At 39.9% G+C, this 12,840-nt stretch overlaps 1 protein-coding gene across 2 annotated transcripts in view; it reads left to right on the forward strand.

Annotated features, from left to right (window-relative positions):
- LOC129250281 (fibroblast growth factor receptor homolog 1) overlaps window positions 1-5,870 on the forward strand; it is a 30,688-nt gene extending 24,818 nt beyond the window's left edge. For both annotated transcript variants that reach the window (XM_054889924.1, XM_054889919.1), the window contains exon 2: window positions 2,768-5,870. In XM_054889924.1, the coding sequence (XP_054745899.1) occupies window positions 3,425-5,863 (2,439 nt within the window). In that variant the 5' untranslated portion in view covers window positions 2,768-3,424 and the 3' untranslated portion in view covers window positions 5,864-5,870. The remainder of the gene's footprint in view (window positions 1-2,767) is intronic.
- Window positions 5,871-12,840: the final 6,970 nt, after the last annotated feature.

Raw genomic sequence — 12,840 nt, forward strand, 5'->3', positions numbered from 1 at the left:
TACTTTCGACATATGATGCTCTCATTTCCATCTTTTTTCTATTTTTTACGTTTTCTATTGCATTTTGCTCTTAATTCACCTTCGGTCTTTTATGTTTTTGCACAATAAACACAACTCAATCTACACTCAATGTATGTTTAGACAGAATTCACACCAATGCTGGCAGTTGGTATGGGTACGTTGGTTATTGTTGCTACAACGCAATGGAAAAATAAAGTAGATTCCCCTTCTGGTTTTTATCTTGCTTGCGATTGGTGTAGTTGGTTTCATTGAATCTGCTAAAAACATAATTTACAATAAATTTGAAATGGCCTCGCCCATTCCCTTTCACATTTTTGCACTTTTAAGCATCCATTCCCGCTATCTACTTGACATACATATGGACATATAATATATATATACAGAGATATGGTGTATTTATATGACTTTAAAAGACCGGTGACAAACTTTTCAATACAAGGGTGGGAGTACGAGTTCTCATAGGTACGTATTAATTTTAATTTTTAGGCAAATGAGCGTAAGAAGAAAATTCAGTAGTGCTTAAGGATCCTAGCAGCGCTTGAATAAAAAAAACACAATTTCTTGCCCCAAACAAATCTTCAAAGTTATGATTTATTTTAATTCTTCTTCTTCTTACACAAAATAGTTCACAACTGAATTTGACAGTTTTCACGAACGCGCCAGAGACCGCCTTTTATTGGTTTTCCGCGCTTACGCTCAAGTCCCTGCACACTCATCCGCTCTTTCATTTCCCGGTACTCTAGAGTGGTCGGAGACCCAACAAAGTCTGGTGTTGTGTTGTTGGATAAGCGAGAGGGACCACCTGCATTCTTTAACAAATCTTGAATTTTTGCGCACTGAGGCCAGTGCCTTGATCGCTGGTTGTCAATCAGCAAAAATGGTAAGGTTTGTGGGAGGATTTACGCCCATATCTCTTATCGTTTTTGCGGCTTTGTGTATAGAGTAGATCTCAGCTTCGAAGGCGCTACACCAGTCTGGAAGTTAAAAGAAGGAACAATTTAAGGATAATTGTTCCGAGTACACTCTCTCACTTTCACCCAGTGCAAAGTACGTAGGGGTAATTCTAGACACGAAACTTAGCCAGAAATTAAACGTGGGAGAATGGGTAAAGAAGGCAGAAATTGCTTTATATGCCTGTAAACGGAGACTAGGAAGAAGATGGGGTCTCCAACCCAAGTATACTTTATAATTGTATAAAACGGTTATACAGCCAATTCTGTCATACGGATCGGTAATCTGGTGAAAAACTCTAAGGAGAGATTACAATATCAAACTACTTGGAAGAATACAGAGGTCAGCCTGTGCAATAACGGTCGCTGCAATCAGGTCATGCTTTAGAGAGAATCTTATTGCACTGACTCGCGTTATTTCGATAGCCAAACTACAATCCAGGCACTGGATTCGGCTATAGCAACTTCTAAACTGGTGGAATGAAGTAGCCTTACCACCTTGCGTAAAAAACATAATGTTACCTTAATCTGAGTCCTAGGGCATCGAAACATTGAAGGTAACGAAAAAGGATATGAACTGGCAAGAGGGTGATTTTTTATGAATGACGTTCTTGCAGAATCGGTATTCAAACCATTAGATGTAGTCAACAATTTCCCTAAAATACCTTCGAATCGCGGATTGTATCATAGATACAGAGACCAGACGAATGCAAAATTAACAAAACGTTATAGCCTGCCAACAACAAAGACAAAGACGAAACGACGGAACGCCTGGAAACTCACGGCAGTCATAACGGGATTTTGATCTGTCGGGAAACAAGCAGAAAAAATTGGCAGCCCTCACAACTCACATACAGTTATAAACAACTGGAGAAAAAGGATACAATTTTCCATTTCCTCTGTGAATGTTCCGCCTTATGGAAGGAGAGAATGCCAATTTTGGGCAACTACTATTCGATAGTCTCGAACAACTGTCTGGTTTAGATTCTAATAATTCAAGATGTCTAATAAGGTTCTTAAACTGCATAGATTGTCAGACGTCAGTATAAATAGTATAAAATCGTCTGATCGTGCTAATCGTGCTTTTATGAGATTATTTAGGTAGGATTGTGTCTGCGCCGTCTCGCACCACACGAAAACTTCATGAGTGAAAATGAGTCCGATGATCGTATTGTACGCCCAATGGTGGTTTAATAAGATACACGGTTTCGGACCCCATATTTTGTCAAATGTGCTCTTACAGAAAGAGAGATCATTATAGCTTTCTTGTTCCTTCGTGTTCCTTTTCCAGGAACGCTTTGAGTACAGAATTATGCCAAGATACTTGGTCCCGTTCGATAAGGTTAGTGTTACTTCAGCTATAGGCGGTAACTGAAAACTCGGTATCTTAGATCTTCAGAACTAGTTTGGTCTTAACTGGGTTATGCCGAGATACTTGGCTTCGTTCGATAGTTCGAACTAATTTGGTGTTGGCTACCATTAAACTATTGGCTTGGTTTGCCATTAAACTATTTGAGGTCGCTCACTTAGAGAGTTCCCTTTCCAAGCCCGCTGATAGTCGAACGAAACTTCCTTGACATCAGGTTGACTCCATCGTCAACGTAAACAACTTTCTTAATCCTTTTCCTGCTAATGGTAATAAGCAATTATTTTAAGAATATGGATACACCCTTAACATGAGCTACGTATATATGTAAAAAAATTTATAATATTTCTAAATATATGTAACTAAGCATGGACTAACACTTTACTTGCACTATGACATAAATTCATTTCCTCTGTTTATTTCTTTACAGGAATCTTCCTTCGTAAAAGCAAAGGAATCTGTCATCAAAGAATTCGACAACTACATTACCGCAGATAAACACGAGCGGAATAAGAAGTAAATAAATCTTTCAACGACAGCGACAACAACGAAACTCAACCGCAAGCCAATGTACGCCATAGTAACAGCATTTATGTGGATGCAACATTAAGATACTGTAATATATTTCCGCTCAAAAGGTGATTGTCGCATCAAATCGCTCAGCGAATCATCGCAGCGGCGCAAAGTGATCAAACATCAAACGTCGAACGTCGTATGTCAAATGATAAACGGGGAAAACACATGTTGCTCTCGATCGATGAAAGTGCGTGCAAATGCAAAGCCAACAACAACACCAACCATAGCAACTGGAAAAACAGCTACGAACAAAAAGGAATTATAAGTGGCGTAGCGGTAGTAATAAATTAAGAGAAGAAATAGAAAGACTCAAATTAAAAGAAACTAAAGTGGATTTCCGGTGAATCAAGAAGCCGAAAAAAGAGCAACCAAATAATACCAACAACAAAACACCACCAGAATACACAGGCTGCGTAGCGCACCGAATGACAAAACCATATTCACAACACATGTGTCAACGGGCACCCCTTGCTAGGTATTTACAAAAATAAACAGGCGGGTGCAACTAAAAATGGATTCAACACGCGACACAGCTACAAACATAGCAGCAACAACAACAACAACGAGCATAGTGCAAGTGGAGTGTACAGCAACAGGCAGGCAAGAGCACTCGAAACACCGCTGGAGAAAAAGTATGGCTGCCAGAGTCATAGACTCAGACAAGACAAGCCATAAACCACAGCATCGTCAAATAAATTACAAAAATAGACGCCATCGAAGCAGTGGAGTTGCCACAGCAACCCGCAGACGTACAACAGCAATCAGTAAACGCCTAGTAATAGTAGCGCGAGCAACTACACCGGCAATGGCTCCATTTACAGAACTTCTAAAGCTATTCACCTTCAGCATCCTCCTCCTTTGCCTACTAAACAAGGCGAATCCGGTATTTGCACGCAAGCCCACCTCACAGGAACTCAACGATTACGACGATAATATTTTCGAGGTGCAAAAACGCAGCGAGCAGGATATTGGCGCGGAGGCGACAGCCGAAAATGGCGAGGCGGACAGCATTGGCGGCGATGATGCGGGCGTCCAAGCGAAGAATGGCAGTAAGTCGATTCCTGATTTCGGGCCACGTTTCAAGTCTTCGAAGCCGCCGCCGAATATATACTCAAAACCATCGGGAAGTTATATACAGCTCTCATGTCCGGCTGTCGGCAAACCGGAGCCAAATATCACGTGGACTCGCAACGACACCAAAATCAACCGCCACATGGGACGCGTTAAAAAGTCAAAATGGGCTATTAATATGGAGGATTTAGTGCCTGAGGACTCTGGTGTATATAAGTGCAAAGTGTGCAATTATCTGGGCTGCATTGAGCACTCAACAAAGCTGATAATCAGTGATCGCGTCAATCACAAACCCATCATACTGAAAGCGCCAACAAATTTAACATTGCCGCTAAATGCGAGCGGTCACATGGAATGCGTATTTCTGTCCGATCTTTACAGCAAAAAAACGTGGACATTCACGCCTTGCAACAAGACGGCTTGCTCGAAGAATTACACTTTCCTAAAGCATGCAGAAGATATAGATATTTTGAATTTCACGCATGTCACACCGATCAATGAAGGCTGGTATACCTGCATCGAAATGAACGGATTGGGCCAGTCGTACAGCAAGGCTTACCTGCATGTGCAAGATCCGAATGCGCCACGCGCCATCGCGAAAATTATCCACAGCTATGAGATATGGGGCGTTGTGGCTGTCATGGTGCTGCTGGGTCTAGTCTGTATTACATTCTTCGTGTATGTGCTGCGTAAGGTGAAGCATGAGAAGCTACTCAAACAACGCATCGAAACAGTGCATCAGTGGACAAAGAAAGTGATCATCTACAAGCCCCCAAGTGGCGATTCCAGCGGCTCCATGGACACCATGATAATGCCGGTGGTGAAAATCGAAAAGCAACGCACAACTGTGCTACAGAGCTCCAACTCGGAACCGGCGCCATTCAATGAGTATGAGTTTCCACTAGACTCGAACTGGGAGATACCGCGTTCACAACTCATACTGGGCGCCACACTCGGTGAGGGTGCTTTCGGCCGTGTCGTCATGGCAGAAGTTAATAATTCGATTGTCGCCGTGAAAATGGTGAAGGAAGGACACACCGATGATGATATAGCAAGTTTAGTGCGCGAAATGGAAGTGATGAAAATCATCGGCAAGCACATCAATATCATAAATTTGCTCGGTTGTTGCAGCCAAAATGGGCCGCTATATGTGATTGTTGAGTTTGCACCGCATGGTAACCTGAAGGATTTCCTCAACAAAAATAGACCACTAAACGCAGGCACGCTCAAGGATTACGGCGATCAGCAGCACCAGCTGCCGCTACCAAAGCATCTACTAACCGAAAAGCATCTCATTTCATTTGCTTTCCAAATTGCGCGCGGCATGGAGTACTTGGCATCACGTCGCTGCATACATCGTGACTTGGCTGCACGCAATGTGCTCGTGAGCGATGATTACGTCATGAAAATTGCTGATTTTGGTTTGGCGCGCGACATACAGGATACTGATTACTATCGTAAAAATACAAATGGACGCTTGCCTATCAAATGGATGGCACCCGAATCGCTGCAGGACAAATTCTATGACTCACAAAGTGATGTCTGGTCTTACGGCATATTGTTGTGGGAGATTATGACCTTCGGCGCGCAGCCATATCCCACCATAATGTCCGCTGAGGAGCTCTACAGCTACTTGATGTCAGGCCAGCGTATGGAAAAACCGCCGAAATGCTCATTGAACATTTACATGCTAATGCGGCAGTGTTGGCATTTCGATGCCAGTGCGCGTCCAACCTTTGCTGAGATCGTGGAAAATCTGGACAAGCTGCTGTTGGCCAATGAGGATTATCTGGATGTGGCAGTGGCGAATTTGGAAACGCCGCCCTCATCTAGTGATGAAGAATCGGATGTTGAATCTCTGCGCTATCATTACAAATGAATGCACCGCTGTGGTCATACGCGCAAGGGTTGTCTGTAAATATAAAAAAAATGCACGATGGCATTGACTAAAGCAAAGCGCTGTCACCATCACGCAGCTACTTTTTAGATTTAGTTAACGAAAGTATTTAAATACTCGATATTATGCGAGCTCAAACTACTTGTAAGCGTAACAATTAAGGCTCAACTCTGTTCTAGTACTAACTATTATATGATAGTATAGATACCTACGAAATTGTATAAAACTTCTAAGTGCTTTCGCAAAAAAGTTGAAGAAACCAAAGGCAAAATACCAAAAATTAGTTAAGAAATAGGCTACGATGGCCAATTGTGCAATCATTAGCTCCATATAATATAACAACTATTTACGTGTGTATGTATTTTTCAAAATATTTATAACTAAAAGTAATAACAAACATTCTGTAATGTATATATATGTACTCATAAATATTAGAATAGCATCCCTGCTGTTGAACCTTTGTTAACTACTACTGTTTGATGGAAGAAACTATAAGAGGGACTAGAATGGGTTTGGGCGCAAAATAACCAGTTGAAAAATTACATGTTAGAAACAACTCAGTAAGCACTCTAGTTCATGAACTACTGTTTGCGGGAAGAAACTATACTAGTTCTAGAAGGACCATAATGGGGCCGGTCGCAAAATAACTAGTTATAAAATGACCAGTTAGAGGTGTGTTCAACCTTTAGAAACTACTACTAAGAAGCAACTCAGTAAGCATTCTAGTTACTGAACAACTGTTTGATGGAAGAAGCTATACTCGTTCGAGAGGGACTAGAATGGGTTTGGGCGCAAAATAACCAGTTGAAAAATTACATGTTAGAAACAACTCAGTAAGCATTCTAGTTCATGAACTACTGTTTGCGGGAAGAAACTATACTAGTTCTAGAAGGACCATAATGGGACCGGCCGCAAAATAACTAGTTATAAAATGGCCTTTAGAAACTACTACTAAGAAGCAACTCAGTAAGCATTCTAGTTACTGAACAACTGTTTGATGGAAGTAGCTATACTCGTTCGAGAGGGACTAGAATGGGACCGGTCTCAAAATATCCAGTTGTAAAGTGAGCAATTAGAAACAACTCAGTAAACAATCTAGTTCATGAACAACTGTTTGATGGAAGAAGCTATACTAGTTCGAGAAGGACCAGAATGGGACCGGTCTCAAAATATCCAGTTGTAAAGTGAGCAATTAGAAACAACTCAGTAAGCAATCTAGTTCATGAACAACTGTTTGATGGACGGAGCTATACTAGTTCAAAAGGGACAAGAAAGGGTCTGGGCGCAAAATAACTAGTTGAAAAATAACCAGTCGCAAAATTACCAGTTAGAGGTATATTCAAAACAAATATTTCATTTCATGCTTCAACTCTTAAGAATGACACATATGTATATATATAAATATTGATGGAGTCAATAATCTGCTTTTTAGGCTCATTATGGACCAGTTCATTAACTGGTATAATACTGTGAGTGGTATAATATTGATACAAAGGCTTACTAGTTCATTAGCTGTATTATGCTAATGCAGAGGATGTCAACTGACATTTTGTAAGACACCATAATGGTAAAAATAGCAGATAGAGTACGAAGAAGACTACTTCGGCTACGAAGCAAACTAGTAATAAAGTATATTAGTTCAGAACTAGTAAGTTTGACTGCAGGGAATACTGACTCACCAAGAAAAGTTGCAGTTTTTCTTCCGTAATTATGAAGTTTATTGTATTTTAAAACTTCTACTAAAATATAATGAGCTGAACCGTTTGGAAAATACCTCAAAAGTAATAAGACTTTTGTAAGTTGGACCGTTTGGAAAATACTTCAAAAAATTTCATTTTTTATAAATAAAATTAGTTTAAATAAAGAATTATGTAGAATTTGTTTAGTTTAAAATATTTTCCCCAAAAAAGGCTTCAGGTGATAGAAAAGTTTATGCGTAAAAAATCTGCAAACATTTTCTTTTAAATATTACCAACTGAATTTCAATAATGAGAGTTTTTAAAGGTGCTTCCAATTCGGTACAGCCCACGTAAATCTTAATAATTTTCCGAAATATTTTGACTGAAGTCTTAAAAAATAATAAATTTTATAATTCCAATTTTTTATGCAAAGCAATCAGCCCTTTAACACATACTTTATATGTTTATATGTATGTACGTATAAAGGCAGCAGAAGGCAATAACATGCGTCACAAGACTAGCGGCACATTTAAATGTAGTGCATATCTAATAATTAAGTAAAAACTGGTAAAACAGCAATAAAAAGTAAACACAAAATAATTTTTTAGTTCGTTAGTGCTTCCGTGGGCTAAGCGCTGCACCAACACAAAACGAGTGTCTCAATACAGTGCCTTATCAGTAACACATTTTCCTTGCTCCATGTGACATTTCATACATATCGCACTGCAATCATAGGCATATTGTAAGCTTTAATTTTGTACTGAACCATAGTAATTTAATATCTTTCAAAAATGCCAGCACATTTTTAGCCTCATGTGAGAATATGAAAAGCTATGGTTTTATCGATTGCACAACTATTTATTTAAGTATTTATATACTCGTATCTACTTATACGTAAGCATGTTAGTAATACTCTATTTTTTACATACATAAGAGTCATTATAAGAATTATTCGAATTAATAAAATAAATGTGCAAATTATAAGAATTCAATAGAGGCATTTTCTGGCGAATATGAGTAGGTCAATTGCTTTTTAAAACTTGCTCACGAGACAAAGAAACTACAGGGTGGGTGCATTAGGAAAGGTTCCGAAAACCTACTAACTTCTCTAAGAACAACTTCAGGATGCGGCAGTGTATTTTAGTAGATCACTACTCTGCGCTCGTAGAATAGTAGATCATCTACGTGCATTCACAGTGACTGCAGAGCGGAATAAATATCCTGGCTCAACAATCCTGGAGCTAAAGCGTTTCTACTTCTTTTTGATTAGCGCAATAACCGCTTGAGCGATTTTAACCAAGTTGAACAAAGCGCGCCAGTTGTCTCCTCTTCGTGCTAACCGGTGTCAGTTGGACACACCAAGTTAAACCCAGTGCTTCTCCACCTGATCTTTTCAACGCAGAGTAGGCCTTCCTATTACTCTGCTACCATCAGCTTCGAACCTTTTGTATCCATTCGGACGGCATGACCTAGTCAACGGAGCCGCCAGATCTTTATTCGCTGCACTATGTTTATATGAAACAGCAAAATGATAGAAAAAGTATTTTCTAATAGTGGTCGCCCCTCGGCAGGCTTTTCCAAGACTTGGCATATTGTAAATATCTGACCAATTGTGAATTTTACAAGTCTAAGTCTAAATTGATAAGGTCGAATCAATTGGTTGATAGTGGCATTCAGTCTTTCCCACAATAGGCTCGTGTGTACTCTAGTGAACTTGAGCACTTCCTCAGACTTTTTGATCTAAATCGTCTTGGTTAGTAGTCTTTGTCTTGCGAGAGCTACATATTCGCAAAGTAAGGTGCCGTCACACCAGTCATGCTCCCACTAACCCCATGACATTCCTCCCCGGTCGGCTGATTCCACCCTTGGACTGCTAAAAGCATTTCATCAAGGTGGAGCCGTGCTTATGCCGCTTAGACACACCAGGGATCTGCGCCCTGTACGTATCACTATCGTACATTCTCACTCGGTCGGTTCAGGTGTCGGTTTGTGCCCACGCTTAAGTTCCTCTGCTCGTATATCAAAGGCAACTTTACTCGCTATAACGCAGATTGCCTTATCAGATATTGTTCTGTACGCACATGCTTCTCTAAGCACGCTAAGTCGGTTAGCTTGCAGTAGCTCTTTTGAACGTCTCGTTCGTCTTTCTGAGGATACTGGGATGGTGTATAGGAGAATAGAGTCAGTAACAGTTGAAAGCATCTTTCTACTACCTTCTTGAGGTCCTTCAACGTTTGGTAGCATACGCATGACTGCGTTGTTCACTGTCATTGCCTTATAACTGGTTATTATTAGAGGCTCGTTGAATCTTAGCTTTTCATCGATGTGGATTCCAATACACTTTAACCATGCTAGAGATGCGATGTCATGTCCTTCAACCGGAATAGTCGGGCTCTCGCTCGTCCAACATTTACTGATAAGGATCAGCATAATTATTTGAGCCGCCAGCTCTAGATTAGCGTCGCTCAATCACCTTTGAACTCTCGCAACAGCTTCATTCCAAACACATATGCTTTATGGTTACGTTTATCAGTTACCACTAGAGCAATATCATCTGCGTAACCCACCACAGTTACATTTGCTGGCATAACAATCTTAAGAATCCCGTCGTACATTGCATTCCAAGGTGTTGGCCCTCGTATAGGTCCTTGTGGGACGCCTCCCGTCACTATGCACCTTTTTGACCTGCCTTATGTGTCGTAAAACAAGACTCGCTGGCTTAGATAGGCGCAAATGATACGATCACGTGAGACTGCGAAGCTTCTGAGTACCGGAAGAAAATGCATTTTTTACGTCTAGCGTAATCACTGCGCATTTGCCCCCTTGTTGACAGCAGTCTTTCCAATATCAGCCACCGTTCTTATAGCATCGATTGTAGATCTTGCTTTTCGGAATCTGAACTGGTTGTCAGAAAGTATGTTCTCTGGTGTTTCTAATTCTACTAGTCCTAGCTTCTTGAAATGATAGCGCAGACTACAGTGTTCCGTATGATATTCAGTGGGAATTCTCTAAATAGATTTAGGAGTCTGCTTGGTAGTTTTGCCGCCTATGTCTCGATAATTTCCCTTATTTGGACTTTGACTAGCTGCCTTACAAAGAACGGATTCGCTTCGAAGTTGTGCCTCTTAAAAGGCACTCTATGCTACAATTTTCCATGTCATGGATAACCACTTGAATGACTGTGGAATAATTTAATACAACATTTAAGTGATCCTATTATATAAATATGGAGAGAATATATAAAAAGCTATATTAATCTGAATGATTAATTATTTACTTATTTCCTTATAATAATTACAATAAATGTACTTTTTACTAATTCATCGCACTTGTGCATGATAAAATAATATTTAAGGATTAATGATGATCCGGTGCACTTAATCTACATAAGTCCAGCATAGGTTTTGTGTGTGTAGCTCTGCTGTCAGAGCTGCCAGCTTCGACTTGTGTTGTCTATTCTTTAATTAAGACATTTGCATTTTACATAATAATTAATTAAATGGCAAAGCGTGCCATCTGACCACTCTTGTAAATGGTGTTTTTTTAATGTGTAGGGGATTTCAATGCAAAGAGGATTTTTTTCAAACAACCTGTCCTAGTAGAATTATGTTTCTGACATTTCTGTTAACTTTACTTCACTGAACATTCAAACAGCGCTTATAAGTATATTTATAAATAAGTTTCTACAGTCCATGTTCAGTAGAAACAATTCGCAGTTATTCTTTTCCCAGTTTAGAGAAAACTCACTACTGGCTAAGCGAAATAGTTGCATTTGGAGCAAAATTGTCGAAAGGTGTGGCACTGAAGGCAACTAGTGAGGACCAGCGAAAAATATATTATTTTGTTCATATTTTTTAAAAGCTTGACGGTGGAGCCAGGCTTATCGAAGTTGATGAGTTCAACAGACAAATATCTAAGGACCTTTAGGGTTCTCCACGTCAATACCTACCATATAAGTACTAAGTGAATTCAAAAGTCGGGCAACATTCCATATAGCGCGAAAAGCCAATCGAATCATCCCAGAAAACGCCTAGGACATATGATTCCTGTGTATTACTTATTATTACATGAAGTCTGTGCTCCATGTTTCAGCTATGACTAACGAAGCAGAATTCACGATTTGCAACATTATTGAGGAGATGAGGCTAATCTGCAGGAAAAGGTGGTACAAAATTGTCGACTGGTTGGTCTTCATAAACACAAGAATGTGGCCACAAGTCCAAAGTTTAGGTTAGGTTAGGTTATACCTTCTAATCAAATATGAACGAGACGTTATCAATAAAACGGTCCGCGGATGACATATGGCAAAAATAAAATTTTTGTTTTTTGGTAGGACTGTTATAAGCTTACATGGCAAATTTCAGCGTGATATATCACATAGTTTGTTTTCTGTGCTACTGTAAACAAGTCAAGCTCGAGTGTGGTCTTCGAATTTAACGATGGAAATTTAAGTTGAACAAAGAACTTGTTTGAAATTTTGTTATTCCAACAAAATTTCGGCTTCAGACGCCTTAAAAATGTTGGAGACAACCTATGGGGACTCTGCTCTATCGCGTGCACGTGTTTTCCAGTGGTACAAATCGTTCAAAGAGGGCCGTACATCAACCCAAAAAACCACGCCAAAGTCGCTCAAAAATTAAGGTTATGCTGACTGTTTTTTTCGATTACGAAGGTTTGGTGCACTCGGAGTTCCTTCCGCAAGGCCGATCGGTTAACGCTGAATATTATTTAGACGTTTTAAAGCGTTTGCGCGAGAACATTCGTCTTAAAAGGAAGGAATTGTGGGACTACAAGTCATGGTTCTTGCATCACGATAATGCACCAGCTCACACATCACGTCTTGTTCGCGATTATTTGAACAAAAATAATGTTAATATTGTTCCGCAAGTACCGTATTCGCCTGATATGGCTCCATGTGACTTTTTCCTGTTTCCCAAACTCAAGTTGCCGCTCCGTGGAAAACATTTTGAGACAATTAAAGTCATAAAAGAGAATTCGAAGAACACACTCGAGCTTGACTTGTTTACAGTAGCACAGAAAACAAACTATGTGACATATCACGCTGAAATTTGCCATGTAAGCTTATAACAGTCCTACCAAAAAACAAAAAATTTATTTTTGCCATATGTCATCCGCGGACCGTTTTATTGATAACGTCTCGTTCATATTTGTGCAGAAGATACATAGTTGTTGGCCGTGGGGAGCTTGGAGTTTTAGTGTTCTACCTATAATGGTAAATCTGCGTCTGGATAGAGTGGGATAGAAGGTACAAAATCGACT

This window comes from Anastrepha obliqua, chromosome 1 (assembly GCF_027943255.1).
Source record: "Anastrepha obliqua isolate idAnaObli1 chromosome 1, idAnaObli1_1.0, whole genome shotgun sequence".
NCBI classification, from domain to species: Eukaryota; Metazoa; Arthropoda; class Insecta; order Diptera; family Tephritidae; genus Anastrepha; species Anastrepha obliqua.